Source organism: Choloepus didactylus, chromosome 5 (genome assembly GCF_015220235.1).
Source record: "Choloepus didactylus isolate mChoDid1 chromosome 5, mChoDid1.pri, whole genome shotgun sequence".
In the NCBI taxonomy this organism is placed as follows: Eukaryota; Metazoa; Chordata; class Mammalia; order Pilosa; family Megalonychidae; genus Choloepus; species Choloepus didactylus.
The window spans coordinates 70,088,120-70,105,263 of record NC_051311.1 but is presented as its reverse complement, the minus strand read 5'-3'; the positions used below and the strand labels follow the sequence as shown (position 1 = coordinate 70,105,263).

General features: G+C 37.5%; 1 protein-coding gene and 1 long non-coding RNA gene across 9 annotated transcripts in view; both read right to left on the bottom strand.

Annotated features, from left to right (window-relative positions):
• LOC119534181 overlaps positions 1–5,122 on the bottom strand; it is a 58,851-nt gene extending 53,729 nt beyond the window's left edge. Inside the window, exon 1 of the long non-coding RNA XR_005216975.1 lies at positions 5,087–5,122. This is a non-coding gene — a long non-coding RNA (uncharacterized LOC119534181). The remainder of the gene's footprint in view (positions 1–5,086) is intronic.
• Positions 1–12,482, bottom strand: part of CADPS2 (calcium dependent secretion activator 2) — a 647,872-nt gene extending 635,390 nt beyond the window's left edge. For 3 of the 8 annotated variants that reach the window (XM_037836270.1, XM_037836273.1, XM_037836274.1), the window contains exon 1: positions 11,785–12,479. In XM_037836270.1, coding sequence (XP_037692198.1) covers positions 11,785–12,132 — 348 coding nt within the window. In that variant the 5' untranslated portion in view covers positions 12,133–12,479. Of the gene's footprint in view, positions 1–11,784 lie in introns of all 8 variants that reach the window. The other 5 variants (XM_037836276.1, XM_037836275.1, XM_037836271.1 and 2 more) reach the window with 3 other exon arrangements.
• Positions 12,483–17,144: the final 4,662 nt, after the last annotated feature.

Here is a 17,144-nt window from a genome sequence, read left to right as displayed (position 1 = left end):
GGACAAGGGAGGAAAAAAGAGATAATTCACCATTGAGTCAAAATTACTACAAACCACCTAGTTTCATCTCACCTTCTGCTAATCTTATTATTCCAGCATTTGCACAAATTCTTTGAGTTTGCTTTTTTATTCACAATTGAAATGAAAAACAAGTTAAACATAATAAGTACCTGATTAATGCCAAAGATTAGTATTTGTAGTACACTTAGTGACCCATGTCTAAATTGCAACACATTTGAAACTTATGCTTATCATGAATAAGTTGTATTTATATAAAACAAAAGCAAAATAAATATATATGTACATACATACACATATATTTATACAGTTTCCCCCAAAAAAGTCTATATATATAAAGAACAGTGCTGCTGAAACTTAATTGTTGGGTGGCAAAGCCACCAAATAATGATTCAAGCTGTTGATCAGCTAATGTAAGAAAGGCTGAATCCAGCATACAAAATACAGCTTAGGAATGGCAATGTATGAATAAGTGGAGTATATGAAATTAAACCTAAAATGAGTTGCTAGGGTCACCAATGTTGGAGTCCTCTCCACATTCCTAAATCTAGTTAATGTTGTTCAATCTTCATCTTACTTGACATTGTTTTTCACTTCCTCTGCTAAACAGCTCTTCTATTAGTTTAGTTTCTGTGACACAGAACCATCTTGGTTTTCTTCCTATACATCTGGCTGTTCTTTCTCCTTCTTCTTTGCCAGCTCAGCCTTCTCTCCGGTCTTTTAAATCCTGAAATTAAGGCTAAGTCATTAAAAACTTCTTCTGCCATATTATACTCTCTTTCCTCAGACCATCTCAACTCAAGACCAAGGCTTCAATTACCATCCATACAAAACCTCTCAATTTTACCTCCTATGCCAAGTCTCTCCCCTAAGGTCCATACAATTGTCTATTTTCTGCCTATTTGAAGGAGCGCATAAACTTAACTTCTCACCTATTAGATTCCAGCTTCTTATAGCAAGTTCTGTGTTGGTTTAAATTGTGTACCCCCACTTCACTTATCTCTTAACTATGTGTTAGAGGGTTAAAAAAAAAAAAAGAAAAAAAAGAAAAAAAGGTCTAAAGCTCAGGATTCTATGATTTGGTGATCCAGCTCCCTCTATGCAAATTCTCTGATTACTGCACACTTGAATAACTTTAATTCTTCTAATTGTTTGGACATTTTGGCTTCCACTTCTGTCATTTCAGCTGTACTGTTCTAAAGCCATGACCTTCAAACTTATTATAGGCCAAGAACCATTTCCTTCTTAAAAGAAAGCCTTCCATAGAAGACTATTACATAAAACTTGTAAAAGAAGGGTGGACACAGTTGAAGCAAGAATGGAAGAATGAGAATGGGTTCTATCTCAACATCTCTACCTACCAATGCTCCAGAACATACGCAATTCTGCTGGCTAAGAAAACCAGAACTTCACAAAAATGTAGGCTAGAGTCATCCTGTTGCATTTCATAACTGTTTCTGATAATATTCAGCGTATTTTTCTAGGGAACCAAATTAAGATATGACACTCATCTCTTTAAATAAAATTTGAAATATATTTCCCTAAATTTTTCGAAGCAGTAAGAATACAGGTTTGCATGTTAGTGGAATTTAATTTTTCCCATCGTACAATAAAAATATTCAGGCAGGTCCATAAAAATACCAAAAAAAAAAAAAAAAAACAAATGGTAACAACACTGTAGACTAAAGATAAAACTGTAACCCGATTTCCAGAGGAATGCCCATTAACTTCATAATCCATGAGGAATGGCCTCTTAAAAATCATGTCCTTTGAATCAAAACAGTAAACACAACCATATGGAAGGCTGAGGAAGATTGATGTCATGCCACTCTCCCTGTCCCTGGTTCCAGGATGGAAGGGCTGAAATGCCCCACAAAGAATGATCTTGGAGAAAGCAGAACTTACCCACCATACCTGGCAGTTCCTCTTTTTTCCAGATATATTCAAAAACAAAAAAAGGAGAATCCATATAGTAAAAGCAGAAAACAAAATAACCAAAGGAAACATAAAACACTGAATAAAATGCAAGATAGAAAAAGATTAAACATATCAGTATTACTAATAAAATATTTCAAACTCTCTTATTAAAGATTGTGAAAAAAATGATTGTTCTAAACAGTTTTTCTCAATACAATATACCCAGAAAACCGTGTGTGTGTGTGTGTGTGTGTGTGTGTGTGTGTGTGTGTGTGTGTAATACCATACACACACGTTTTTATATGTAGGTATATCTGTCAATGTGTACATGTATGTCTTCTGGATACTTATCACTATCTCTGATGAATTCTCCCAAAAGCAAGTTGTTTCCGTGTTAAAATTCACAAAGGGGAGATCCTGTACAACATTCACATACTAATTGGATCAAAGAGAATTACTTTTCACTGATTATAAGTATATAGTTATGAACGTTTATACTCCTAAGATCTGGCATTACAACGTATGAATCAAATACTGCTAAAAATACAAGATAAAATAAAAATATATGTAAATTATACAGTAGGATAATTTAGTGACAGATCAAGAAGACAAAAATAAGATAGGAATAATTACTATAACAATGCTACTTATTAGATATTTAGCAAACTTTTAATCCCAAAGTCAGAACATGCACTCATTTGTGATGAAAAATGTAACAAATCTAATTATACACTAAAAATGCCAAGAATAGTTCAGTAAACCACATTCTCTGTCAAAATAATAAAATTAGAAATTTATTAATAAAGAGAAAATAGAAACTCCTTCAATACTTGAAAAATTTTAAATTACTCTTCTGATTAATCATTTAAATAGCAATGGAAGGAAAAGAATACAATCTGAAATAGATTATTTAGGAGAAAATAAAAATAAGTTTCATAACGTAACATTGCGGACTTATGCCAAACTGTACCTAGAAATAAGTTTATAACTTATACACTTTCATTATCTATTAAAAGCAGAAAAAAACATAAGCAACCCAATCAATAAGCCAGATTGTAAAACTACTCCCTTATGTCTCCCCTCCTCCCAGACTCCTTTAAAAATCCCTAAGGGAAACAAGAAGAAAGGAATAAAATAAAAAGAGAAACTACTGATTTACAAAACAAGATAACTGATAAATAAATTTAAAGTGTATACTTGTAAAAAAAACAAGATTATCTGTTAAATCTAACAAATATTTTTAAAAGGAGGATAAAATCTGAAATAATGTAGGATTTAACACTACCATAAAAGATATTGAGAAAAAGTAAAAAAAAAAAAAAACAAAAAAAAAAACGTTCAACACCATGACAATAGATCTGGAAATCTAGAAATGGCCAATTTTCTGAAATCAAGTAATTATCATATTTGAATCTGGAATATAAACCAAAGAAAGAAAAATATCTAAAATAGGTTTTACATGTAGATAATTTCAGAAATGAATTCTTTCAAAAGTCTGAGTATCAGATACTTCACATACTAACAACAAAAACTATTTCAGATCCCAAAAGTAAAACGTTTCTCACATAACACTATTTTTCCTTATCACCAATACTTTTGACAATGACCGTTCAAAACAGAAAATGATAGAGATTTGTCTTATGAATTTACGTGCGTAAATCAAAAATTAAAAGCATGGGGAACTCAAATTCGAAGGTATAAAAAACACTACCAAGAACAGGTAGGAATTACCTGGAAATGTAAATCTGGCTTAATAGTTTAACTAGCCAATCAGCTCAATTGACATGAAAAAGGAATTTAAATGAAATTCAACATTCATTTCTGATATTTTCATCTTACTGTAATAAAATATAATTATTATTTAAATAAAGAATATCTATCCTGAAATATTAACCAGCATTATATTTACTGACGAAGTACCAAAAGCATTCCCTTCAAAATGTGGAACAAGACAAGGGTACTGGCAACAAGTACAAACACTCTTCTGGACCTTCTAATAGGTTCCGTAACAGGTGAAACAAAAGAGGTACAATTACTATTAGATGGGATCAGAGAAAGAGGTACAGCTACTAGATAGGACAAAAATCATCGGCAGCAGCAGCTGACTCAACCATCTACCTAGAAAATCCAGAAGGATCAGGTAAACGAGTACTAAAACCATCAACAGTGTACAGCAATATGATCAGTGGTAACATTAAAAAAATAAAATTTTTTTCCTATTTACCAATAATGAGAAGATAATAGAATAAAAATAAGTCACAATAAGTAAAAAATACTTACAAAATAAGTATAAAATACTTAACAATGACCTTGATTATATATGTAAGGAATCTATATAATGAAAACTACAAAACATCACAAAGACACAAACAAGCTTGCCTAAATGAAGATATATTCTATGTTCCTACAAGTCTGAATACAGTAAAAAATTTTTTTCCCAAATATCTATCCTTAATTAAATTGCCAATTAAAAATAACAGCATCTGATTTGGAGCACTAGCAAGCAGCAGGCTCCCTAAAGAACTTTACATGCATCATCTCATTTAATCATAAAAAGAATTCTATAAGGTCATTACCCCCATTTTAAAAATGAGGAAACCAACGTACAGAGAGGTGAAATACCACTCCCACATAATTAATGAGTACTACAGAAGGAATAAGCTCAGGCCCTATGAAGTCAAACAGTGATTTCCTATCCAATATGCTATATTGGTTCAATATTTTTTAAAAAGGGAGGGAGAAGAGGATGATGAAAGTAAGGAATTTTTGACATAAAAGACGGGACTAAACCCACCAAATATTAAAATATGCAATCATATTACAGTAAGTTAAAATTATATGATACTGACAATAATAAAAAATAACTAGAGCAATGTATTATAATAGGTAACTCAGAAACAGCTATAAAGAAAAATATATGTGCATGCAATCTATACATATAAATTATTGAAATTTAGCCCATGAAAAGACTTCTGTTTGTTTTATTCTCTATTATATCTCCAGAATATTTAACATTGGTAAGTTTTAAATACACATAACTCAATTAATATTTGACAAATGAATTAATGAAGGGAAGAATATGACTAATGAAATATCGGTAATGAAAGTAGAGCATATTAAAAAAAAATAGAAAAACAAGGCAAGTCCTCACCTCAAAGGTCAATTCCAGATGGAAAGTTAATTGTCTAAGGGCATAAATGAGAAATAAATTATTAAGGAAAAGATGAATAAAAGTATGTGCAAAAGCAAAATAAAATGAAAAAATAAAGGCTACCAGACGATAGATAGTACATCCTCCACAAAAAGAACAATAGCTTCAATATATTGATAAGGGATTCACTTCAATTAAATAAAACCAAAATCTCAATAGAAAAAATGGGATATTAAACCTCTCTCTCTCTCACACACACACACCCCTCACAAGCAATCCAAAAGGAGCAATTTAAATCTATCAGCCATCATCTCAGCTATCAGAATGGCAAAGACAGACTTTAAATTGCTCATACCGTGTGTCCCAGTAACATTTCCATTATAAAAGTTCATCACTAACTTGAAGGGTTATAAAACAAAAATACTCAAACATAAAGTTTATGAAGTGACGGGACAGTTTCAAGAAGCAAAGCTGAGCATCAATGATGTGTTACAAAGTAGAAGGGTTCCAAATGCAAACCAACAACTTAACCAACTGACGCAGTTCGAGGAAAACAGAGAATTTACCGTATTGTCCACTTAATGTTAGCATTTTGGAGACAGAAAAATATCAGAACACTCTTGGATAAATTCTTGTTTAAATAATTACGATTAGTTTATTTAATAAAACAGTAACTTGAGAATACCAAGCTTACCTTTGGAAAAAACCTTTATGCATTACAACTGCATTCAGAGAGAGCATTCCACCCAGAAGCAATCCTGTAAGACCTTTGTGAAATTCAGTCATCAATTGTGAATAACCCAGTGTGAGCTCCAACTTTAAGATTTCACTGTATTCCCTCCCTCCCCATTTTGGGACTGGAAAGCAACATTCCTACTTGCCCTAAGTATCCTGTATTTGTCTTCTGTTGCTAATCTGATGATCTATCTGTGATTTTATGATGAATAAATTACTTAATTGCTAATGTAATTTAAAAGCTTTCAGCATATCACCTAATTAAAGATCACTTAAAAGTCTAAATAAATATGCACTGGCCTCCCCACTGAACTTACTCAACAAACTCGAGAATATTTCTTATTTCTTATAGTTGTGTTTGTTACTTGCTTAGAACATCCCTACTGCCTCTTCCTGAATGTGGAATACAGGTTTAATTACTCTGTAATGTCACTCATTATTGCAAATACTTTCACCTTACCTAGGTGAAAATAGGCCATATCCCTGTAGCTTCCTTTCCAAACAGTGGTTCTAAACTTTGGCTGTAAGTTAGAATCACCTAGGAAGCTTAAACACTACACACCCAGAGACTGATTTAATTGGTCTGAGTTCAGTCTGGGTAATGGGATTTTTAAAATCTCTCCAGGTGATGCTAAATGTGCAGCCGAGGATAAGAACCGCCGCTTGCTTGTTTGCTGGCTTGCTTTATTTATTTATTTACTTACTTACTTACTGATTTTTAAAGAAATCATAGTCAAAATCCTTAGGTAACATAAAGTGGTCACTGAATGAAATGAATGTCGATTTTGGATAAAAATTCCATAATTTTATTCTTGAATACTTTTAAAACTCAAGGAAAGATGTCATTTGTCCCCCCATATGTCCACTACTTACAATTACTAGGTCTTTCCTAGCCTGGAAACCGAACTAGTCATGTGCAAATACCACATGACTATGCAACCCATCCCCTCCTTCCCAATATAAGAAAGAGCTAAATTATTTGAAAATACCTGTAAAGTAGTATTGAGTAAAGTAATTACTCAAAAGAGGTCTGCCTCTCTAGCTAATGATAACCCATAGGATTTTCCATTCAGGATTCCCATACTTGGTAACTTGGCAGTTGGCTTTCTTAATTTTGGTATGAAGGTTTTTAAAGACCTTACGAACTGTGATGTTTACCTTGTTGAGTGTGCAGATAAAAGGAGCTGTTTTTCCATTAACAACAACAAAAAGAAATTGAAGAGAGAAAACACACAATGACAATATTTTATTTCACTTTTAAAGCAATCATTGTGTATAAAAATTACAGCTCATTTCATTTTTGAAAGAAAGACGCAAACGCCAGTATCACTTAATCCTTTCGAGTTCTCATTAGCACAACTCATTTCATCAAAGTGCTGTGGTCTCAGGATACCCTGTGGAGGGTTAGATGAATCAGTTGAAACAACATGCATTTTTCTCTGAGATACTTTTTAAGTCCAGTCTGAGGTTTTACTGTAATGTGTAGTTTCCAACTCACTCCCCACAGGACAATGTATTTCCTATTATTAAAAGCAGCAAATAATATAACCCATCCCTTCCGTATTTGCACCATAATGTACCAAAGCCCAAGGAGCACAAGGCATAAATTATCCTAACACTGGATGAGGACAGCCTTTTAGACTAACAGCAGGCTTGCTGGAAACCTGCAGACAAGAAAGCAAGGCATACTGTGAGTTTTTAATGATGCTTACTTGTCTCTTGGGTTTGGTAATGGCACTGGGAAGGTGTCACTTCAAAGTCATTAGTTCTACACCAACAGGTATTACCATTTTTATGGCTTTCTTTATAATGCTGGGGTAAGTCCTGGACGTCTCAAAACATGTTTAGGAACACTAGTTTCCACAGAGCAGAAGATTCTCACACTTTGCATTCATATTATCTTTCCTCCACCCTCACTAATTCTTTGAGACATCCAACTAAATCAGACACTTCCATATATCCAACAGACTTTTACTAAGTTCTTAATATCGCATGAATTGTGCTGAGAATACATCAGGTCACCTGGCACAGAGCAACAAAGCATTAAGGTACAGTGACTCCAAGCACTAAAAAAAGGTGACTCTCTGCCTTTATAAATCTATAGCTCAATTTTTATAAAATTGGCTCTTTTCCTGAGCTTGGGGATTACCTAAGCAGTTAGAAATTAAAAATTAAAATTAAAATTACCACAGAAAGGACTACCATTTCCAAAAAAAGAGATAAAAGTGACCTCTTTATTGTAGAACATTCAGATGGAAGAGTGGCAGGCAAGAGCACATATATATTATTTTACCCAATACTATTTTCCCACAATGCTCTCCTCCAGATCATTTTTTTTCCTAAGAAGCTCACTTCCCCACCTTTTGCAATTCCACAGTATTGTCTGCATAAATTTTTCTAACAGATTTAGTGGGAAAAATTATGCAAAGTGGCTGGAGTCATTATTATATAAAAAAGGCTTAATAAGGCATGATTTAGAGTGATTACAGTTGGCAATGCACATGGAAACAAAAGAAAGTGGATATATGAATCTATACGGAAAGTTATTGATACCATTTTCATCTCTATAATTCCCATTTCATTATTTCTAGTTAAAAACTAATAGTTGGTCACTTAATATCTTAACTGACTTCCAATGAATTTAATAAAGACAAAAATAATGAACAGAGCAACTTACTAACCCAAACTATTAGCACTGTACATGAGACACACCTGAAATATAGTTAGGAATTTAGACCTGCAGATTGTATGAGTGAATACACTTATCTCCTCTATGTAGGTCATTACGCTTGTCAGAGTCTCCCTGCCTTGTAATCTCCAAGGACCCTAATTACTACTTTTTCCTTCAGGGTCTCAGTGTTTTCCACAGATCTGGCAAACACATTAGCTTTATTCGGTAATAACTGATTAGCTTTGTTTGTGTTATTCCTTCCTAGCTTCAACACTGACCTCATCTTTAACCAGTGATCTAGAATCATACAAGTTGTGATAGTGCTGTGATGGTGCAAAGGTAATCAAGGTAAGCATTCGAGGCTCAACACCATACATTACTTAAGTCACTGTGTGATGGCTGTTTGTTGCTTCAATCTCATATCATGTGCAAACTCCTGGATATGTTTACTTAGGTGGTGTGACCAACTGGCACAGAGCTTTGGTCATGATGCGTGATCCAGAGTCACCCCAGAATTTTCTGTAAAGCCATCAATAGTCAATCAGAGGGTCCAACTGACATAGCTGACCACTGTTATGCCTGAGTTGAAACATCCCAGCCAAAAGCAAAGAAATACTGTTTTAGTTAAGTTTAATGCTGTTAAGCTTTATCAAACAGCTCATGAACACCACCCCTTCCTAGCTTTGTGAACTGTTTTAGCCAAGCGAAAAATAAAATAAAATAAACATGCTGCTTCATGGTTCATAGAACTTGCTAGCTCTGACAGTGAGATGGCTTGAACTGGTGAGAGACCTGAGTCCTGGCTCTCTATGTGATTAGTTTCCTTCACTGGGGCCTCTTTCAAATCTAAATTTTTGCGTTTCTAAATTCTCAAAGTTGAGAGAAGTGAGTGAGAGGGAGAAGTAATATGCATTTCAATGACAACAATTTAAGCTATTAAATCCTTTTACTAGAAGTCTGAGTACTTGAAGTTACAGAATAAAAATATACAATGGATTAGTAATTTTGTAATTATCCTGTTACTTCTTTTATGTAACCCAACTGTATAATGCAAGATTCAAAGTAAGCTTTTTTGGCATTAATTATTGGATTGTGCATCAAATTCATGTGAACATGCTTAAACTCCAATCTCGTTTAATGTTACGAGGAAACAACTGCCAAGAATTGCTCCAGCTCCCATTAGCAAGCAACACGTTAAAAAAATAAAAATAAAAATAATTCACAAAAGTTAGTCTGCGAGCTCTCAGTGCACGCAACTTTTAGAAAATAGAAATTTCCCAGCAGTTCCAATATTTTTGCATATAATAATATGAGATTTGTTTTGCTTCTTTTTGTTTGGAATTATTTTCGGTAATGCCTAGAAAAGGTTATAATAATAGTCTCCCAGGGAGTATTGTGAAGGCACCTGTTTGCCAATTCAAATAATTTCTGGAGAAACACACACTCTGTTTAAACAGGAAAAGTCACAGAGATCCTGCACTATTTGAACAACCAAGGGAGAGTTTGTTTCATTAACAAAATGCAGAAGTAGTCACAACACCGTAAATAAGCTATCAGTAAATGGCTTTTTGCAAAAGCATTTTCAAGGATAACATTCCAAATAGAAAGCACCACCTAATTTCACTGTGCATTGTTACACTTTAATACACTAAAAGTAAGCTTAAATGCTATTAGATGATTAAACTGGAGACTGGATGATATTCATAAATTTCATATGGCCACATACCACAAGATACATGTCAAAACTTAAATTTAGTTTAAGAATGACTACTGAGGTTGAAAGTTGCTTAAACAGATGTAACTGATAACTGCCTAGGGGATTAGGAAGTATGGCACTCATCTAAGTGTGGAGGAGAAGGCTCACATCACCTCCACAGGGAACTCACAACTGACCTGAAGAATGATGGCTTCAAGCATGTCAACTGGTTTGGGATCTAAAATGCTATTCGTGACATTTCTTCTCTCCCCGGAAATGAGAAGTCTATCAAGAAGATCTGAAGGTCTCTGCCAGCTCTAGCATTCTGTGACTCAATGACCTATCTGGAGGGTTAGGTTACCTAAGCTGTCAGCTGAAGGGAAGCATCTCAAAAGCACTCCCAGAGAATGAATGATTCCAAAACAGCTGCTCAGTTTGGGCCTGCTTTAAATGGTTGTGTTAATTAATTAATTAGGGGAGAAGGGGATAGGGAAGTAGGGGAGAACTGCATTTACTCATAACTAAAGCTGTATTTCAAAAGTCAATTCAAAAGCTCTCCAATTTTCTAAAAAAATGCTCACAGGCCAAAGATAATATTTCAGAAAACTAATAAAGGTCCGAGCATTGAGCATCTAGGTATGCCTGGGGCAAATTACAATATCTCTGGGTCTCCAAGTCTTGTTGCAAATTGAAGGGACCATTAAAGATGTCTACACAAGCCTCCAGGTTCATTATTCTACTGAAAAGATTTTCTAGACCATCTCCATTGTAATCATTTACCAAATTATAGCAATTCGAATTTTTAGGTGTGTGCTACAGAACATGGACCCCTGGGGTCTTGTTTTAAAACTAAAGGTGGCAAACATTTCAGCTGAAACAAATTCCCTGTCTCTTTGGAGAAAAACAAACAAACGCATTTGTTATGAAGAGGCTATGTACCATTTTTTTATTTTTCATCTAGAGCTGTGTGTCACTAGGCCTACTCGGACCAGGAATTACTTACCCACAGCAACTCTACAAAGCTGCACACCCTCTTCAGTGTTTCGATATGACGTCCTGGTTGCATGGCAGCATAAGAAACTTGTCAATTTAACTTTGTTTTTATTCTACCCCTCTGGTGAGGACTTCTCTCTAGTTAAGAGAAAGTGTTCAGAGTACACCTGTTTCACCTAGCTACACTTCATTCCAACCCGCGGCAAAGCTCAGCTCCAGCAATAACAAGCCTGACTAGGTGGACAGGAGGGCACCACTGATATTAGAAATTAAAGTTGCTGGCAGTTGCATTCTAATACGGCCAGAGCCGACCCGGCCGGGTGCAACCACCGCAGGGCGGGCACTCTCGGTCGGTCTCTGGCTCGCGGATGGCGAGCTGACTGCTCCGGCTAACCAAGGGGGGGAAATGTGTCCGCTGCAACAAGCTACGGACGGACGAAGGCACCGTCTTCACCCAAGGATTTCTTTATCCTTAAAGACTAACAAAAATACAATGTCCTGTGTTTCTCGGAAGGACAGTGGGCAGGCGCCCCAGAGCTCTCCCTGGAGAAAATCCTGGGGAGGAACAGGTAGCGGCAGGAGGCGCCCGGACCTGTAACTCACCTTCTGCTGCCTCCGGGCCATGTCGGTGGGCTGCTTGGCGTTGAAGGGATACGCGATACACCTCACCACGAAGACGTACAGCTGCAAGCGGATCTTGCGATCCTGCTCCTCGTCCAGTTGCCGCTCGAGCTCCTCTCGTCCCTCGCTGAGCACCGAGGGGCTCGGACTCCCAGGTCTGGCTGCGCTGCCGCCGCCACCACCGCCAGCGCGCCCCGGCGCGTCCCGCCGCCCTTCCCGAGCCGGGGCCGGCAGCGCTCGCTGCGAGCCTCCGGCTGCCACCAGCACATCGCGGCTCTCCTCTTCTAGCCCCTCGTCCGACTCCTCTTCGCTAGAAGATGGGTCCAGCATGGTGCTCCCGGGGCCCCGCCGCTCGGCTCGCGGCCCCCAAGCGCCTCACCCCTGGCGGCTGCGCCCTCGGGTCCGAGGGAGCCGCGGGGCTGGCAGCAGCAGCCGCAGACCGAAAGGGAAACTGGCCAGGGCTTTCCGGACACGTCGAGTTAGACACCGGAGTGTTTCCTACCACCAGGACGAAAGGGGCGGGCAGGAGCCGGGAGGAGGACGAGGAGAGGGGAAGAGGGGGAGCCTCCAGGAATGAATAGGCGGAGTTAGCGTTGTGGTGAGCCTGAGCGTCTCAGGAGTTGCTCGGCCAGTCCGGGACCCACCAGCCCAGCGTGCCCCCAGCGCCGGCCAGCAGGGGCGGAGCGGCCTGAGAGCAGGTGGGGAACCTGTGGCGCTTACAACAAGCAACACGTGGAATGGAATGTTGAGGAGCTGGCGCGGGGCCGCGGACTGCGCCTGCGCGCGCTGCTGCTGCCACCGCTGGGTCCCGGGTGCTGGGGGGTCCGGGGGATCCGGGGGGCCCGGTGCGCAGATTGTAAAGGCGAAGAGAGGATGACGGTGGTGGACCCGTGACCACATATCTGGGGCTACTTGGACTGCTGTGAACCCACCATTCACCCTCTCTCCCGCAAGCTTCCTGGCGGTGAGGGGGGCGAGGGCAAGGGATGAGGGGCGCAGCCGAAGGTCCCTCGGACCCGAACCTGATTTCAGGGGATGAACCAGAGCACGGAGAAGTGGGGCCAGAGCCTTTCGACGCTAAATGACCCTGGAAGAAGACTTTAAAAAGTCGTGCTGAAGCCTTATAAGTCAAGGGCATGTTTAAAAAAAAAAAAAGCAAGGTTTTCTTTAAAACAATTTTATACATAAAGATGAGTGAGAATGTTTTATATTTGCGAAATGGCACTCTGATTCAGCTCAAACATAACTTGATTATCTTCTGGGCTGGGATGTGGTTGCTTGAAAACAGGTCATGTAGTGTAGACATTTATTCAGCAAATATTTGAGTGCCAGCGCGGTGTCCGGCACTGTTAGCGTTTGGTCGAGCCTGCGGTGGACTGGGGCATACAGCACTTGGTCACCGGTTGGTTCCGGCTTCAAATGGGTGTCTAGTGACTGCAGCCGAAGCCTGCCTTACCCGCGCACATTTCTCAGCCCTAATTCAAGAACCACCCAGGAGTTTCCTTTTTGCGATCATTTGTCTCTTGTCCTTAGATCTGACCGAAGGAGAAATAGGCAAAACAATGCACTCAAAGCAAGGTGGAGTGTGCAGCGGTGAGGATGGCAAGGAGGTGATGAAGCTCAGTGGAAGTAACATTGGGCAAACAGAATTCCTGCCTCGTCTACTCCGTGTCCAAATAACAGTTTCAGCTTTTCCAGGCCATTTGCACAGTTAAGTTCACCAGACAGAGCTTTTCTTCTGCATTTACTGGCATTCTCCCTAGATAGGGTAATAGAGGAAGCATTTGCACCTGGAGAGCCTTGTCTCTTTCTCACTCCTTGCTTGGTGGCCACAGTGCAGACATCCCTTGTATATGCAAGGTGTTCATGTTGGTCATAACTGCAGGCTGATTGCCAACTGCCAACGGATACTAAATCTCAAAAAATGGATTATTTAAAGACATTTAATTGTATGACAATCTTACTCATTTAAGACATGATATCTAATATTTATTTATATAGCACTTCACATTTTGCAAGACTCTGTGGAAGTACTTATCAAATACAGTCAATACAGTTACCTTCTGGGGCAGGTAATATATTATTATCATCATTATCATTATTGCCATTTACATCATTTGTATCAGGTATTGCACTAAGCCCTTAACATACATTATCTCATTTGTTATTAGCCCCATTTTACAGATAAGGAACTTGAGAATTAGAGAATTCTCTTTCCTAAGGATACAGAACAAGCAACTAATGGAACAAGGACTCAAGACAGTTTTCTAATTCCAAATAGTTGCTTTATCTACTGTAATATACCTTGATAATAAATCAGTAAACTAAATTTATGGCTTGCATTAATTTGATAACTAAAATAAGAGAATTTAATTCCTGAAGACATAAAAGTTCAATTTAAAGATAGCAGCTTTATTGCCCTTCCTTTCCTTGCCGAAGGGACATTTTTCAGTTTCTTTTATTAATTATTATTTATTACTATTTGATGTGATAGTTTACTATTCTCTCCCTATTAAAATATCAAAGATGCTTCAAGCCTTGGGGATCCCTCTTGAAAATATCTAATTTTTTCAGGATAACACACATCTATGCAGATGGTAATAGTTTAAGAGCCTTAAACGTCCAAAAGACAACAAAGAGAATGTTTAAGGATTTCATTAATTAAATACACAATGGTTAAGAAACTAACATATGTGAAAAACTATCTAGGTATATTAAGAAGAACAAGATATAGTCCCTGACCTGAAGAAGCTTACAGGTTAAGGAACGAAAAATGAGAAAATCAATTTTTGAAAAAAATCAATATTGGTATTGCACTCTGAAGATCAGTTCAATAACACAGGAGGTTATGGTAATACAGAGAAGAGACAGCTCACTTGAGGGAGAGAAAGAGTTGGAGTACAGGTAAGCTTCCTATATGCTTGACTTACATCCTGAAGTATGATTCAGGGCTACTGAAGTGAGGACACTGTACACAACAGGAACAGCATTTGCTAAAGCATGAGTTGCCAACTTTGGGGAATTGCAAGTAAATTGGCATGCCTGAAGTGAAGGACACATGTGAAGACGGCACTAGAGAAGAGGCAGGAGCAATTGAGGAATGGCATTATAAATGGCATGCTTCGGAATTTAAGTCATATCCTGAAGAAAATGGGAGTACCCAGAGGATTTTGAGTAAAGTAATACAATTTGTAAATCTTAAGTGTCAGTCTGGAGCACTGTAAAGACAGTGAGACTAAAAAAGAGATTAATGAAGAAACTTGAGAGAGAAACAATGAGGGCTTGAATTTAAGAGAAGAGACAAAAGGAAGAGGAAAACTTAAGAAATGGACAAAAGAATTAATGGAATATATGTGAAGGGCTGAGGAACTGGGTCAAGGGTGATTCCCAGGTTAGAAAGAAATGGCTGGTGTAGAGGAAATATGGAATTTTAGAAGGGAAGCATGTTTGGAGGCACATCACGATTTGAGCAGCTTGTGGAACGTGTCAGAGAGATCCTAGAAGCAGTTGGAAATGCAAAGCGGTTACTCAAATCTGGGTAAGGAATTCATTGGCACACTAGCGGTAGTTAAAGCTATGGATGTGGATGACGTGATCCAGAAATTGTGTATTCTGGGTGAGAGGAAGGCCAATGATGAATCCCTGGGGAACCAACCCCACCTTTCCTCCAATCAAGGATGGCTGGAAGAAAAGGAATCTGAAAAGAATACCTGATCATTGAAGACTAATTGTGCCTTAATAATTTTTGATTAAAAATTTCAATTTTGTGTTTACATAATGTTCTTACAGATTTATACCTTAAATATTAATTCTTTCAGGCCATTAAAACTTTGATTTTAATGGGATAGTTGAATAAGTGATGCTGAACATGAGACTATGATTGGTTTGTACCATTTCGTAAATATACAGAATACACTTGAACTTGTTCAATAACTCATTTTTACTTCGTCAAGGTGAACATAAAACAAATTGAAGTTATACTGCTTTCTAATGAAACACCTCTAATGCTAAGCAAAGATAGATGCACAGAATTAAAATATATAAGAAAATGTGCTTTGGGCAATGATAGTTAAGGAAACAGGTGTGTGACCTGAATACCTATAGGTGGGTGTTTTCTGGGTGAGAATTGATTTTGCGTTTGACCTGAAAGGAAAGTATTAATTCTTTCAAGTCCCTGATAGGGGCATTCTTTCATTAAACAGATATGCGTTGGGTACCCATTCTAGACAATGAACTATTCTGAGTGGATAAAAACAATAAACTTTAGTCCCTGAGGGGACCCATAGGAAACAGACACAAGTATGAAATAAACAACTACAATAATATATGCTCTCGTGAAGGTAAAAAAAAAATTCTCACAACATCCCTTATGTGTTTTGAAACTGGACAGTCTATTATCTTTTGTAGGAAGGTTACATCTAAAATTATTTTACAACAGAGAGAAGGAATCTTTTACAGGTCAAATGGAAGTGACAGTTCTGCAAATACCTACAAAGAAACTGTCAACTCACAAACCCAGCTAATAAGAGGAGTATGCATTTACAAAAATAAGACAAAAACAATAAATCTTTTGAAACTTCAAGATGAGTATTTATATCTTACGGGGCAACAATCCCCCAGCAACCTCATTTAAATCCCTTTACTCTCTTTGCTCATCTTTTTTTTCTTTTCCCTAGTCCAGTTATAATCTTAGTCCTAGCAGAGTACTGTTCTGGAACCACATTTGTTACAGATACTGGGTGAAAATATATGCAGTTGGTTAACACAATTGACCAGTAAATGAGTAGTGTGCACTTACGCACACACACACACACACACACAAGATACACTCAAAGGGTTGTGAAGATTAAATAACATAATGCATAAAAATGCTTGAAAGACTGACATATACTAAGTTCATGGTAAATGCCAGTTATTTTACTGTTAGAATCACTTTATTCTTAAACTCATTTTTAACTATAGAACTATTGAACAAGGTGGAGATAAAGTGGTGAATGATTTTATGCTTTTATTTATGGGATTTTGAACAACTCAGAATTTGTATTTCTAAGTTATTAGCCTTTAAACAGAATAAAGGAACTCCCAATCAGGGTTATGGTGTTTTATTAAGATTTCATAATTTTATAAGATTTGACCCTGCAACAAGAAGCTATTATCCTTCTGCTCCTAATCCATCCATGGGCATTTATTAGTGACTGATTACAGTTTTGCTGTTCTTTAGTTTCCCATGCTGTGAGATATTTGGGAAAGAGGATGGAAGTGAGAAGGGTTTTGAAGTATAGGAGGAAGGAAAAGGTGGAAGCACATTGTCAACTATGTGCTCAGAGCTTCACAAGGAAAAG